The 16,062-nt window shown below is 43.2% G+C and overlaps 1 protein-coding gene across 1 annotated transcript in view; it reads left to right on the forward strand.

The window, feature by feature from the left end:
* LOC111217118 (protocadherin-16-like) overlaps positions 1 to 16,062 on the forward strand; it is a 70,464-nt gene that overhangs the window by 37,718 nt on the left and 16,684 nt on the right. The window contains exons 4-8 of the mRNA XM_022738842.1: positions 10,940 to 11,128; positions 12,430 to 12,661; positions 13,421 to 13,657; positions 14,536 to 15,597; positions 15,828 to 16,015. Of these exons, the coding sequence (XP_022594563.1) occupies positions 10,940 to 11,128; positions 12,430 to 12,661; positions 13,421 to 13,657; positions 14,536 to 15,597; positions 15,828 to 16,015 (1,908 nt within the window). The remainder of the gene's footprint in view (positions 1 to 10,939; positions 11,129 to 12,429; positions 12,662 to 13,420; positions 13,658 to 14,535; positions 15,598 to 15,827; positions 16,016 to 16,062) is intronic.

The raw sequence follows: 16,062 nt of genomic DNA on the forward strand, positions 1-16,062 counted from the left end.
AGGGGGGACTTGGTTTCAATCAGATTTACTTTATAAACCCGTGATTTAGTTTGAATTGGAAACATGTCAGGGCAGAATCCTTTAACTCAAGTTTGGCTAGATTTATTGTATTCTTAGCCCCTGGGCAGAGATAATAATAGATAAATAATGTAATAAGTCTTTGAGTTAAAGGCTTCCATCTGGCAACGTACGACGATGCCCTAACCACGGCAGTGCCGTAGGCGTAAAGATACATGGAATCATTGTGGCAGAGACAAATGATTTTTGGAGTTTACCTCCGTGTTTGCATGAGGTCAGCCATTTTTATATGCCATGTTTTGAACGTGGCGAGAGGTGGAGAAACGTCTGTGGTTTTTCAGTGAGTCATGTTTGGGTTCTCCGCTCACAGAAACAAGGCTTTTTGTTGTTTTTTTTGTTTTTTTTTCCAGTTGTCCATAGTCAATTGATACATCTAAAAATTCCCAAGTTGCTTTGACAGTTTATCAGCCGCGTACATTTTCAAAATAGCTTAGCGCTAGGGGTGGGCAGTCACAATATTGCATTCCTCTAATAGAGATATACTGCACATCAGATTAAGTGGAATGTATTAAAAACAAATTAAATACTAATGATGTTAATTGCAACAAAATGTTTCACGTTCAGATGTGTAAAACTAAATCTTCAGTAACTGATTTTATTGTTTTTTTTATGGCACTATCATCACAATATGATATCACAAATGATAATATTGAATTATTGGCCATTTCTAATGTCTAAATGCTTTTAGTAACCGTTACCAACAGCCATTTTAACTGGTAGAAAAATATCCTACAACCAAAATTCATCATTATTTGGCTGGAGCCTGGTGTAAATTGATTTACCCCCCACTGTCCTTAGCGCTGGAGCTCAGTGTTGACACGCAACTGACGAGGCCGTGATGATGAAACTGTCCCGTGGCCTCGGGGATCACATCCAGGAAGCACGACCAAATGGGTGGAGGGCTACAGAAGCTTAGAGACGCTATTTTGGTTGAGTGGAGCGAAGCCGTGCAATCAAAAGGGGATAAGCCTGAACCTTTTGTGTGCCGTGTTTAGAGGGTGGTGCATGTATCTCTATTTGAGTATGAACTTGAACCGTATTATTGAGAGGGCAGGAGTTTTCCCGTTGGCCCCAGATTAGAAAAGTTTGTCTAAACACTTCAGACTAATATGGCGATGGTGGTAATTCTGTTTATTTAAAGACTGTAAAACATCAGCTTCTATCAGGAAAAACTCGCCCGCAGAATATAAACGGAGATAACAGATTGTTTTCTTGGCGGCACGTATCTAATTCACTGCCAGTTCAAAGTAACATTTTTGTCGTCCCTTTGATGAGATTTTGAAATTTTGCTGATGACAGAATCTTATTAAGCATATTTTAGCTCTTAGCAGCTGTCTTCATGATGGATTGTTTAAATCACACCTATTGATCTCCTCCTCTCTGCATTTTGCTCTCACAGATGGACTAATCAATACACATAATCAGAACTGCTTCCCTTGTCCGCCCATGTAACACACCCACACACACACACACACACACACACACACACACACACACACACACACACACACACACACTGACACACACACACACACACACACACACACACACACACACACACACACAGACTGAATATCACAACACAACATTTGCCAATTTGCAAAACCCACACACTGAACCATTTTCCAGAGAGTTTATTATTGTGCACGGACCATCTTCTAGCTTCCTGTCTTTCCATGCAGACAATACTTAACAACATAAAATACAAATTGGAAACAATAACCTTCAACAAGATGCTAACCCTCAAATTCTGAGTGCCCGCTCCCAATGATATCCTTTAAGATTTGGTCAAAGAGTCTCACACACTCGTCAAAGAGAAAATAAAAAATCCTGTGGTGTCCCAGCGGAGGGGAAAAAAAACAAAAAAACAAAACAGATTCCACACTCTCCCCATCTCTTTGTCATGTTTTTATTGGATAAACCACGAAAATGCCCAAAATTTATATATACACACACACATGTCTGCTCCCATTCCCGGAGAAGTGCTGCAGCAGAAACACAGATGCATCCTCCTAAACACACACTGCTGTTTTAGCTAGTTAGAGGATTTGAAATTACCCAGAGTGGTGTCCCCGAGGCAACCGTCGGGCCCGCTCACCCCCTCAGTCATTCATCGTCTCGTTCATCCAAAAAACCCAACAGCTCAGACGGTCTCAGACAGCAGTGCCCTCAGTCTGAGCTCCAACTGCAATCCGCCTTTGTGCTCTCTCGCTCCTTAATTACTGTTTTCTCTTCATCTCTGGAGCAAAATTACAACTGCAAGACAATAAGTGATAATCATCACTCGCTTTATATTACAGACCTCGCTGTGTAAATCAAAGATGCTGGCTTGGAGGAAACTTTGCTTTCATGCGTTGCGTTTTTTTTCCCCTCTTGTAGCAGGATTTTAACGTCTTCAGAAAACATAAAACAGGAGAGTTGCACCGCTCATCAACAATGTGACGGCGTTGAGCCTCATTACGCTCACAAATGCCTGAATTTGATTGCTGACCAAGGATCACTGACAGGGGCGCAATGTCGGTTCCCCTAATTATGCTTAATAATAAAAAAAAAAAATAAAAAAAAACTCCCAATGCTTCTGTTGCTTCTATTGTATCCAGACTTAAGAGCATTTAATGACCAACTGTGAATATATAGCTGCAATTTTTATTCGTCTCGGCGGGCGGTAAACGTGCACACTCACCCCTCAGCTTTGACACTTGACCTCAAGCTCCTCATTAGCTTCCCTGTTAGCAGACAGCGACACTAAAATCTCTGGTATTTCACAGATATGCAGATCTGTCGCTAGCAGCTGCTGCACCGGCCCTCAGCGAGAGTCTTTTGCCGAGGCCTCGGCACACAAACAGAGACAGGGGGTTTAAATGGCTATAAATATTTAACAGTAAGTAAAAAAAATAAGGCTGATTTCCGCGCTGATTAGGCCAGCTGTCAGTCAGGGCCCACAGGATTCACTTTGAAAAGGGAGGGGAGGGGTCGCGGGGAGGCACCGACACACACATTACAGTAGACAGGCACATGCACAATTGCGCACCGGGGTTAAGAGTTGCCACATTGCAGGGCTTTGCGCAAGATAGGATCACTACCATCTAAATCCCCTGCGTCCCTTATCACTCCTCAGAGTCCAGTAAGGTGATGTCATCCCTCATTGTGCTCCCCCGGCCCTCTGTCCATCCCTGTAACCAGCTTTTTATCTCCCTCCCTCCCTCCCTCCCACCTCACAGCTCAGCTCCCTCGCCTTCCCTTCTCTTCTTGTTTTTAGAAAAGAGATGACAGGTCGTTATTGATCCACAGGGCGATTGCACCTCTGATGATTTTCCTGTTCCAGTTACTTATTAAAATCTAAAGATGTGTCCGGAGGGTAACACGTAGTACTCGATGTTATAACGCTGAAACGATTAGTCAGTTAATCAATCGGCTGAAAAATTAACTTCGAGCAATTAAGATAATCTCATCTTGGGCTAAATATTCACTGGTTCCAGCTTCACTAATGGCAGAAATTACCGCTTTTAGAGCTCTATAAAATCAACATAGTTCATGCTTGGTCTTCGGAAACTTTTGATGATCTTAGGCTTAATCTCGACTCCCCCATGACTCAGATTTGACTTGTTACGAAACAGAATCCTGGTCCCTTTTTTTTTTTTTTTTTTTTTTTTGGCTGTTTTATTTCAGCAAAGCAACACACACACTCTTGCCACTTGCTGCTGGGGGACTGGCGAAGCAAGTTGCCTGCAATCAGAGTATCAGATTGCTGCTGAGGTCCATCTTTTGTTTTGTTGCTAAGCCTCGAGTATAAGCAGGCGCAGAGAGTGACAGCATGTTGTTCAACCAACGTGGGCGAAACCAAGCCTTGTGTTCTTTAACATGAGATGCAGCCCAAAGATAAACTTCCTAACACACACCACATGTCTGCACGTTAAACCCCATGGGCTAAAGCTGTAACTCTATGGTATAGTTTACTGTTTAGCTTTGAGTGTGGACCATCCTGCTGTATATGTATATATGTGTGTGTGTGTGTGTGTGTGTGTGTGTGTGTGTGTGTGTGTTCGTGCACAACTTTTCACATTTGCGGGAGACAGAAAGAGAAAGAGAGAGTTCCAGTGGCCATCATCCTTTATTATGATCATTAATAATATTAGCATTCTTTCTTCCAAATATAGAAGTCAATCTCTCCCGCTCCGTCTCTTTCACCTCCCTCTCCTTCTCTTCCCTTCAGTGGTTTGATGTTCCTAATCATTTCCAGCCGTGAACTCCACATGAAAGACAACAAGCACTTGCCATAATAGGGTGCTGAAAGAACGAGCGAGGGAGAGGATAGAAAAGAGGGGAGACGCTAAAAAAAAAAAAAAAAAAAGATGGAAAGGGGGAGGTCAAGGAAGGAATGGAGATGGAATAAGACGCGAGATGAAGCCTTGGTCCTCATCGTTCCCATTTCAAGGTCTCATGTTATCATTAGCCCTGCCTTTTGTTCCTTTGCCAAACCCCCACACATCCACCCCTCCTTTTTTCATTCCCTCTTCCACCTTCCCCTCCCTTCTCTCCCTTCCTGCCATATATCTTAATTGTACCCACAGTGCCTCAACTCATTGGCAACAGTGAGGAAGAAATTGATTTGGAGACTTGAGAATGCCTAATACGAGGAATGCATGCTCACTGGAGAGTGAAGGAATGTGTCAGTGGAAAAAGAGCAGCAAAGTTAAATGAGTGTTTTAGCGCTATACAACACCCTGACACCAGTTACTACTTTCAAATCCAGACTCCCAAACAATTTCATTTGTTGTAAATAACTTCAGCTTGTGTGCAATTATCCGGGAACGATGCATTTGCTTCACAGTTCTCATGCTCTTTTATGGTCATTGCCGCTGCTTTAAAGAATAATTCAGGTTTATTACAGTTTGGGTCTAATTTTCATAGTTCCTGCCATTGTTTTTATATCGATAATAATAAGATTGTTCTCATCAAGTTAATTTCTTAGATCTGGGATTGTAGTGACATCCTTAAAAATTAGTCAGATGGGGAAAGAAAACATAAGCAGCCATGATAAACAATCAAACTCCCAGATTTGCGAAACAAACTTAAAACAGAAAATTAAGCAAAAGATTAAAAAAATATTGTAAAATTACCAAAATCATGATTTAAAAGAGGAAATATCTGATCAAAGAATTGGTAAACAAGACTAAGATTCAGTACCATTTCAAAAAGAACTGAGTTTCGATATCTAGCCCTAGTTTCAAAGTCAGCATGTTGGCGAGCGCGGTGTTACTATAACCAACAGAAACTGGCAAAAACTACAAAAATGAGTCATAATCAACTGGTGGTGGACCTGCTTTTGCATTAATATAGGCTTCTTCTTGGCCTGTTTGACCTTGGAGATGATGATTGCTTTATTAACATTCAGGCCTGGCAACAGTCAGAAGGAAGAAGTGGATTAGTTCGGTATACCTCTCTGTGTTTTACAGGTTTCACCGTGAAAGCCTATAGAATATCTCCCTCTCCCTCTCTTTCATGAGAAGCCATAAAAGTCCACAAGTGCAGCTGCCTCTGAGAATCTCTGCGCAATCTCCCTCTGACACTAACTGATGTTTTACAGAGACAAACTGCAGGGAACAGCGGGGCCTATCTGGAGCAGCGCCCACATCTGGAGAAGATGAGAATAGAGGGGAGGAAAGGGGAGCGGAGATACAGTACGGCAAGAGGGATAAAGCCATGAGTATAGTGAAACAGAGAGAGGAAATAGAAAGGGAAAGGAGTAATAAAGTAAACAAGGAGAAAACAGGAAAAGCACAGTCCAGGATAGTAAAAGCAAATAAAAGCTAGTGGTAGCAGTGCAATAAATGCTGGGCAGCTGGTATCATTAGACAATACCTGTTAATCTTCACCATGTCACAGACAGGAGACCACTCCTTCTGTGCAGCATTAAATACCACTGATATATGAGTGTGGGCGAGTGTTGAGTTGCAGAAAGGAAAGGGGTTAGGTGTGTGTCTTGAGATCTAAGTAGACCCTCGGAGACATATCCGCTCTATCTGAAAGCAAAAGTTCGCGACAGTGGGAGCGTACGACAGCGAAAGGCTAAGTGGAAAGGACGAGAGACAAAGAGACTGAAAGAGAGAGAGCGTTTGTGAGGCCAATGAATGATGAGGTCTGGATCCTTGCTAATGCTCCAGTGAGTGATTGCTCCTCTTCTGTCCCAGCCAGGGATGAATGGCTCTCTATGGGCAGAAAACTCCAGGCCTGAGTCCTGGCTGAATCCGATACTCTGCACGCTCTTCCTGACTGTTTTTCACATAGTCCTTACTGCGCTGACGTGTACTGTGTAGGACTTACACTGCGTCTTTTCACAGATATATAGTAGCTGGTCAATGAACTGCACTGTGTGTAAATCATGGTACTGTATGAAAGGCATGCTGGATGAATTTATGTTGCATGTATTACAAGTTCAGATGGTTGGCAGACGCTTAACTGAAGCAGTAGATTTTAAAGGCGGGTTGGATTCTGATGATTTTTCCACTGATAAATGCTCAGAAAGTCCAGAGCACACGATCAAAGTTTAAAAGGAAACTACCCAGCTGGTACCTCAGATACTGCATATTAAAAATGATGATCAGCTTTAAAGGAGTTTTCCGATTGCAACATGGCTAGAGTTAGCATTAGCAGCTGTTTACTCACCAGTCTAGAAGAAATGTAGCGAGTTCAGCATCAAACTTCATTCCTTTACTCGCCAAGAGCTGTCTCCAGCGGTGGAAATCAACGCCAATTTTAACTCTTGTCTCTATCACATCTCTTCTTCTACTGAAGTTAGCACGCTAACCAGCTAGCCCTGGTCCGTCACTTTCCAATAATGACCCTCTGTAGCCTCCAATCGGCTCTGTAGACATAGCGCCGCTCAGAGGGCGTATTATAACCTCTTGTCTTGTCAACGCAACAATGGCCGAAGCTCTTGTCAAGCTACAATCTTCATGACCTGCTTCCGGCAAGAAACCATGTTCATCAGCAGAGAAAACTTACAAATAGCCCCTTTAAATGCACGGTCAATTGTCAGGCAAAGAAGACACTTTTGTGCCATATTCCTGCAAAATGTGTGCAGCTCTGTTCAAACAAAAAGCTGAAAAATAAGTAGAATACGTGCCCACATAGTTTGCATCATGGATCACAGCAAACTGATACAGATATGACCTCACTTTTCAGATGCTACAGCTGATTGCCCTGGAGAAAATTAACTGATCGTTTTAGTAACCTTAATCACTTTGTTACCTTTGGTCTGCTCCACTCCACGCCATGTTTACCCGATGTTTTCTCCACACACTTCTAAATTTAGTGGCGTCAGGTGAGATATCAGTGCACCCTAGCAAAAGAACCACATTGGTGGTTTTGCAAGTTTTAGCCCATTAACTATAAATTGTGTAGCATTGCTACATTTGCCACCTTCCAGACAGCCATTAGTTTCAGTTCATTCCAATAACACATGGAAATCAACTTGCAAAACCGCCATTACGGTACTTTAATATAATATTGACCACAATAGGATAAGAATTTCTTTTTATCTTCCACGGCTCATATCTGTAAAATGCTGCGTCATCCAAGACAACTTTAACTGTGGGTAATGAGGCACTTACGAGGTTTGGTGTCTTGCTCTAGAGCATTACAAAAACCAACCAGACCAAACTTTTGACTTTTCAGCTAAAGAACAGGCCTTGTAACAACTAGACCACCCTGCTACCGACAATACACCCTCATCCAAAAATCTGTGTAAAAGTGGAACAGCCATATGGAGTTATAACCACAAATATCACAAGCACAATGCGAGCAGGCTGCATGCTTAAGAGCAACAGAGACTTAGATGTTGACAGGTATGGGCTGCTGTCTGTGTTTGTGTTGCTATGTAGTATGTTTATCACAGCGGGACACCTCCGGAGGAGTACGATGAGGAATAGGTGTGCAGAGCCGAGGGCTGGCTGGTCCGTCACGGATGAGGGAACAAGATCCAGCGTGGGAGGAACTTCTCCCTGGCAAACACCCTCGTCTGGCCCACCAGATCTCTTGATTTAAGAAGAAACGTCGAGTGTGTGTGTGTGTTTACTAGATTACCTCGCTGGCTTCAGAGCTGTGCTACTTTTTATTTTATTGTTGAGATGCGTGCTCTAAGTGCAGAACAGGGCAACAAATTGGGAGAGGAGTTTTTGGTATCAGAATCGGCATGTCAGTTTGATCCAACCGGCTGGCCTGTGCAGTGGAAACTGAACATTGGTGCTTTACTGTCAGATGGATTGACAGGTGGGAAATGTACTGATGACAGAGTTGATCCTTACAAGCTCCTGTCTTCAGGAGGTTTGATGTGATTTTCTTCTGTTACACATTTCAAACTGTTGTGCTCTGACAAAACTGTCATGTATTTCATCCACTGAGTTTTGTCTCTGTCTCTGTTTTGTCACTCTGCAATTTTTTTTTTTTGCCTGGAACTACATAACCTCTGTACTGTGTGCAATATGTTGCAGCAGGAAAACCCAAATCATTAAAGTTTTTATTTTATAGCTCCAAATGTTTCCAAGTAGACATTTTCTTACTGTGGACCCTCCTTGTGTTTGTATTGCATATTTTTTCCAGCATGAGGAATCCATAATGTTGAGCGTTTTTTGAATTTTTAGAGCGTGTGGAGAATCAATGTCCTGCTCTTCTTGTTTCCCAGCCTGAATGCAAGTCCTTTCCAGTCCAAGCCTCCATTCAAAACTACCTGTATGTCCAACGCCTGTATTTCATATAAACCTAACAAACGCAGTCATGTCTCATTTGCTTCTTTATCCATGGTAGACCAAACTTTCCCTCCACGCCTTTGTGATCTACAGACTTTTGTGTCGATGAAGTCACCCTGTGACCAGGTGGGCGGTCATGGATGTTTAAATCGCTTTAATTAGATTTAGTGAAAAGGATGGGGTCATCATATATGTGAGTGTCTGTGTATGTGTATGGGAGAGAGATCATGTACGTGTTCATCCAGCTCTCATCACCACAGGTGGCTAATCCATCACAGACCAGCCAGAAAGATATGAGGAACACCCAGACATGAGCCCAGATCCCAAAGATAGTGTCAGTTTGAGCACTGTACTCTACAGGAAGTCCCAGCAATGATCTAAAACCCCCAGCTGTAAACACTGACCAAAGCAAGCGGCACAGTTTGACCCCCCTCCGTGACCACAACCGTCGAGCCAGGGTAACACTGCGACTACAAACCCAGAAAGTGCTGCTCTAATAATCCCATGTTTTAATGTCCTATAGGACCAACAGTATGAGTCAAGGTGGTGGTATTTCTCTCTGTCTGTCTATAGCCAGTAGGTAAATGTAATGGTGAAGACATGTGTTGGTGGGACGGAAAGAGGGTTGTTGCCGGATGTCTGCTACGGTGGTCCTGTGCTCTGTGGGGTTCAGGGCCGGGGCGAGTTCAGATGTAAGATTCAGGCGTATGATGAAATCATTAAGCGACAAGCGTAGACACAAGAAATGTGTCTCTTCCCTTTTTCAATTTAAACCCTTTTTTGAGAAGTTGAAGGGTGGAAAACGCGATACGACAACGGATGTGGAAGAGCGTGCACTTTAAACTGTACGATGATATTACATAAGAATATTGGGTGCTACTGTTAAAAACGTAAACCAAGTGAGATTTTGATAATAACAATATTGATCCTACAGTCATTGTAGTTATTTCGTATAGTTATCCTATTAAAATAAGTCTCACATACCTCACGTTGGCCTCAATAGTTTACTATTATAGCGGCATATCATATTTCATTCGGACACAAAGGAATATCCTTCTTTGGTCATTAAAACGTCATAAACAAAATGTCTTTTGTCATTGTGAAATCAAACACTTCAGATATCTTTCTGTTGCCGTATGAGAAGAGACTGTACGACACAGGAGCGGGTCATATCACAAGGTCTCCTGGATCTTGGCTCGCTTTCAAGGTTTTTTCGAGATCTGAGGTAGACTGCTACTTAAAACAAGCACCATAAACGCCACCAAACAATGTTATGGACCAGTGTAAAACTTCAGTCAGAGGCAGGAGCACAGAGCACCAGAGGACATTTCCCTTTTTGTGTTTTACAAGGAAATTTTACAATGCAATTATACATTGTATATTTGTGTGGGTGTGTTTTCGTGCATGTGAAGCAGAAAGAAGGATGTTAGGATGAGACGTAATGGGTCAAAGATTAGGTCAGGAACTCTGTCTTTGTGTGAACAGTTTGAAGTCAGTTGTAAGAGAAAAATGGAGGCACATGGCTCTAACAGTCTGGGTAAGATAAGTCTGTATCTCATTTAAATGTCGGCTGAAAACCAGTTCATGTCACTTGACCTTCCGACATTCATTAAAGTGTCTCTCTTGACCTCTGAACCAAGCTCGCAACCTCTGTCAACACTCTCCACTCTTCCTTTACTAAAGGTTACCTGTCAGCTCCCTCCCTGTGTATCCACGGTTACACCGCACCACCTGTTCCCTTTGCCAACACACCACGGGGGAGATCTATCCTTTTTTTGTTTTTACACACTGTATGTGATCTAAAGAAGTGAATTGCTCTCACAGATGCTCGTCTTTTTTTTTTTTTTATAGTGCTCTGGAAATCATAACAAGTTCTGCTATGGTGTGTGATATTTGGACAAGTGCAGATGTATGGGCTTGTGAGGTGACTGTATTATGGGACATTATTGTGATAACAGAAAGGCCCTTTGCTCGTATATAATAATCATGACACGTGTAGGTTTTCTTTCACGCGGATTTTGGAACCAGCTCTGTGTGTTTATGTGATCCTTATGTCTCACAGGCTGTTTGATACCTTTGGACCGTCCACTTACCTCATGCCTCTTTTCCCTCAGGTGTCAGCCACAGATGAGGATCGGGGCTCCTTTGGTGCCATATCCTACACTCTGGGCTCGGGCTCTGGAAGTGTGGTGCCAACACACTTCACCCTAGACAAGGAGACGGGTCAGCTGTGCACCAGCACTGCTCTAGACCGGGATGAGGGACTGGACAAGTTTGAGTTGACTGTCACTGCAACGGATGGTGTAAGAACACTTCTACCTTAAACTATAGTATGAGAGCATCAATACCCCTTTTATGTGTGCATGATAAATATAAAGCTATAGCCATAAATTTCTGAAGGTGACCGAAACGTCAAACTAGACTGAAGTTACTTCTTTGTGTTGCTCCGTGACCAAACACTTTGCCCACTGTGTGTGTGTAATGCTCCATCTGATCAAAGCCTCGGGCTGAAAGCAAATTAAAGATGTGTACAGCTGCAGGAAAATAAATCTGATCAAAGACACATTCAGGATATGTTTGAAGACGACAGCATCCTGTCCTGTACCCAGTGTCTTCAAAAAATATCAAGGGGAACCGCAACAGCATGGCAAAGCAATCAGAGGAAAACAGAAGGAGTGCATGGAGGAAAAAAGTAAAGAAGTAGGGAAACAGATCCATTTTAACAGTCTGTTTAAATTACCTTTTGCTATAGGATAATACAATTAAAGTTAAATATGATTCCTTACCTGACCACATTTACACTGTCTTTGTTCTAGGATCATCCCAATAGACCCATTCACATTTAAAGCATCAATTAATCACAATAGATGCACTTAAATAAATTCAATAAAGCGTTCTCTCTCTTGTGTATAGTTGGGTTGCATAAAGAAATGGATACATAGCCATTGCTACACATGTACTATTATAAGTCATTGTAGTGGTAGTGTTCTCATTTTCTTTGTTTAGCTCTGTTCAGGTAAAGATTAAATTCAGGTCTATAATTTACCATCCAACCCCCACAATGCTTCTTCCTTTGCAGCCCCAGCACATTCCCCACTTGAGCCAGCTGGTGTCTGTTCTCTTCGTCTCGACTATCCCTGTTTTTAATGGTCTTGTAAAACTAAAGCCCACAGATGCGGCGTAATGAGTGCAAACTCTTCAACTCGCTGACAAATGCATAGAGCGGTTGGTTGGCTCCATATTTCAGGGATCTTCACCAGAGAACTCATCTTTCTGTCTTCCGTTACAGCTGCTTCGTCTTTACAGTGTGACATAAATCTATTGTCATGGTTTCAAAACATGAAAGTCCTGGACTGTCACTGTCACCAAGGGAAAGACAACAAATTCAATGTTGTCTTTGGGGATATACTGTGTGGGAAGGGAGGAAGGATGTGATTTAAATGTCCACTCTTATGATTTAGCCGCCTTTTATTTCAATAGTATAGTCAGTAAAGGTCCATGATATCATTTCAGCATTAGCCAGCTGTTGTGATCCTGCGTACTGACTTATTCTAATAAAAAAATCTTGAATCAAATCTAATTCAAAATTTTTTGTCTTTTTCAGGGTGGTCTGAGCTCAGTAGTCCGTGTGCATGTCTCAGTGGTGGATATTAATGACAACCGGCCCACCTTTTATCCAGTCCTCTACACAGTCAGTCTCAGTACCCATAGCGCCCCAGGAACCTCCGTCGTCAAGGTAACAGCCAATGACCCTGATGCTGGGGAAAACGGCAGGGTGACCTACCGCACGGTACCTGGAGGAGGCTCCACTTTCTTTACCCTCAACAAGGACACAGGTGTGTGTGTGTGTATGTGTGTGTGTGTGTGTGTGTGTGTGTGTGTGTGTGTCATGTTTGTTCAAAAAATAGCAAAACGAACAAACAAATGAAAAAAACAGAACATTTACAAACCAAATTGCAGTAAATGCACTATAGCTAGTTGAGGCTAGCTGCTGAGGCAACCAGCTTTAGCTAAACCAAATTTATCAAATTTTTCATGTTTCGTTGAATTGAAAAATCAGTTTAGTAGCTGACTTTGTTATATGACATAAATAAGTCAGTAGCTAAAGTCTTAGATAATACTGGAGAGAAGAAAGCAACAAAACTAGTCTCTCTAAAAGCTCGCTCATAGCTTAGCACAGCAGCCCCTAACTCTAAAGGAACTCATGTGATTCAAAGTGGTTTAGCGACATTTAAATCACATATTTAAATTCATGTAATTCATCATTAATTAATAAATCTAGCTCCTTAGCATAACTGAAGAACAGAGCTGAAGAAGAGACAAGAACAAATTGTGTTTGTAGATTTTGTGTTTTCATGTGCTTTTCAGATGGTCCAGACATCGAGTGCAGTATCTAAATGTTTTTTTTTTTAATTTTCTAAGGTCTGTTAAGATTTTACAGTCTTTGTGTCTGTTATACAGTTTGGCTAAAGCCTTTAAAAACCTCAAATCTGTTTTCTGTAGTTAGTGCTCTCAAACTTTGTGTCCACTTTGGAGCATTTAAAAATCAGTGGATATAGGGTAAAATTTCTTCTCTTTATCTCTATTCTCTGCAGGTGTAATTTCTCTCTCTCGCTCGCTCCATGGCAAAGCCAACACAGTAATCTCCATGGTGATATCAGCTGAGGACGGTGGTGGTCTGACGGCGCCAGTCAATGCCAGGGTGAACGTTAGTGTGGTGGGAGGCTCGGTGGCGTCTCCCGTGTTTGAGCAGGCGCAATATTTCTTCACCGTGACCGAGGACGTTCTCAGAGGGACGGCGGTGGGAGTGGTCCGCGCTGCCACCAAGACAGGTGAGGAGGACACCTGTACACTCATGTCCTCCCTATTTTTTTTCTTCTTTACACTACTGTATGTCTATGTCTGCTCTTCCTTTACTCATTGCATGTTTGCTTTTATCATTTAACTTCACATTCCTCACCACTGGGAACCTGTTTTATGTGACTTACCTGTTTCCATCTTTCTGACAAGTACCAGGACAGAAATGCACTAATGGGCTGGAGGGTACACGATGATTTACCTCTCAACAGTACAAATACGCAAGCAACAAGAGCATGCACTCCATTAAGAAATCACATCCATCACACAGCATGTGCTTTACTGCAGATTATTTTCACTGTGGCTGGACCTTTATATTCTCCCACTATTAGTGATGGAGAAATGGATTTGGATGGTGCTACAAGTCTGAGTGGGAGTAAGAATGGAGTGTTCTCAGTAGTGTAGTGGACAGAAGCACACTTATCTCTGTCTGTGTGGCGGTACGAGGCTCAGTGAATCCAGACACTCGCCCACTTTGAGTGAACCCAGTCCTTCATTAACACTTACATGAGATATGAGCTGAAATAAATACACCACACCCCTGTCTACTAAAATTGGGTTTGGATCTGTCATGTGAATGTTTTATGTGCTGGGTATATATTCACTTACAAGAAGTGGAGTGGGAAATCAACAGTCTCTCATCACTTTCATTCCTGTTTAGTCGTGAAACTTTTAGTAGATTTTTAAAAATATTTTTTTAGTCATTTATTGACAGAAATGTCAAAGATTTGCTGCTTCCAGCTTCTCAAATGTAACTATTTGCTGTTTTTTTCTGTTTTATATCATTGTAAGTTGAATACCAAGCATTCTGGGAAATTGTAACATGCTTTTTTTACTGTTGTCTTCCTTTTAGGTGTCTCTAAGGATATCTTCTACTCCATCTCTTCTGGAGACCCTGATGGCTACTTCACAGTGGACAGTGCCTCTGGTACCATTCGTACAGCCCTTCCTTTGGACCATGAGACCTGCACCAGTCTTGACCTGGAAATCCAGGCACGCTCTGGCTCTCCTCCAGCGTATGGAACCAGCCGGGTACACATAACCATTTCGGACGTCAATGACAATGCCCCCACCTTCCTCCCCTCCTCGTCAGAGTCCCTTCTTCTACCCGAGATCACCAAAATGGGGACTGTTATCTACCGCATTCAGGCCAGCGACAAGGATTCTGGTCACAACGGTCAGCTCAGCTTCGACCTGGTCTCTGCTGGGGCAGCAGGCAGCAGTGGCCAGAGGACGTTTGGTGTTGACCGGGGAAGCGGGGAGGTGCGTCTGATTGGGAGTCTGTCATACGAAAATGTCCCACGCTATGACCTTCAGGTGGTTGCCAAGGACGGTGGAGCGCCTCAGCTCAGCTCCACCTTCACCCTTGTGGTCCACATCCAAGCACAAGACGCACAAGGCCCCAACTTTGACACCCTGACTTACCGAGTGGAGCTACGGGAAAACACACCTCTCAACACACGTTTCCTCCAGGTTCGAGCACTCAACAGAGAGGCTTCTGGGAACGGCGGAAGCTCTTCCTCATCTTCTTCCTCCTCCTCTATTTCCTACCGCCTTAGGCCTGATGGTGACGCTGCCGGGTTTGGCATCATGCCAGATAGTGGGTGGCTGTTTGTTCGTAGCTCTCTGGACCGTGAGGTCAAAGACATGTATCTGCTGACGGTCTTGGCCACCTCAGGCCCAGGAGGGGCGGGGAGAACCGGCAGTGCGACTGTCAGGGTGACAGTGACGGATGAGAATGACAATTCTCCCAGACTGAGCCAGGAGAGGGTGTTCCTGGCTGTCAGAGAGAACCTGCTGGCCGGAACAGGCTTTGGCAGGGTGTCTGCGACAGACAGAGATGCGGGACTAAATGCTCGACTGACCTACAGGCTGCTGCACACTGACAGACACTTCCAGATCAACTCCCAAACAGGTGAAGATAAACACGTTGACTTATCTTTTTTGATAAGATTTAAGAGCAGCAGGATTACATGTAATTAATGTAGTTAAATGTGCTCAATAAGCAGCACTAATACCAGCAGGATTTCCTTTTAATGAATTAATGACTTGCTGTTTGTCCCTTAAATTAACATGGTAATTAATCCCTAACTATTGCAAGTAATCCAAGCTGAGGCCTTCGCTCAAGTTCGTCTGTCTCTTCAGGTGAGATCAGCACCCGCCTCGCCCTGGACAGAGAGCAGCAGTCCAGTTACCAGCTTGTCGTGGTCGTACAGGATGGGGGCACACCGCCTCGCAGCGCCACCGGCACCGCTCATATCACTGTGCTGGATGAAAATGACCACGCCCCCAGCTTCGCTCATGCCAGGCCGGAAATGGAGCTGCTCCTTCAGGTGAGAATGAAGGGAGATTAGGTAGATCAGGTGAGGGCAGAGATCCA

This window comes from Seriola dumerili, unplaced genomic scaffold (assembly GCF_002260705.1).
Source record: "Seriola dumerili isolate Sdu_G_001 unplaced genomic scaffold, Sdu_1.0 BDQW01000040.1, whole genome shotgun sequence".
In the NCBI taxonomy this organism is placed as follows: Eukaryota; Metazoa; Chordata; class Actinopteri; order Carangiformes; family Carangidae; genus Seriola; species Seriola dumerili.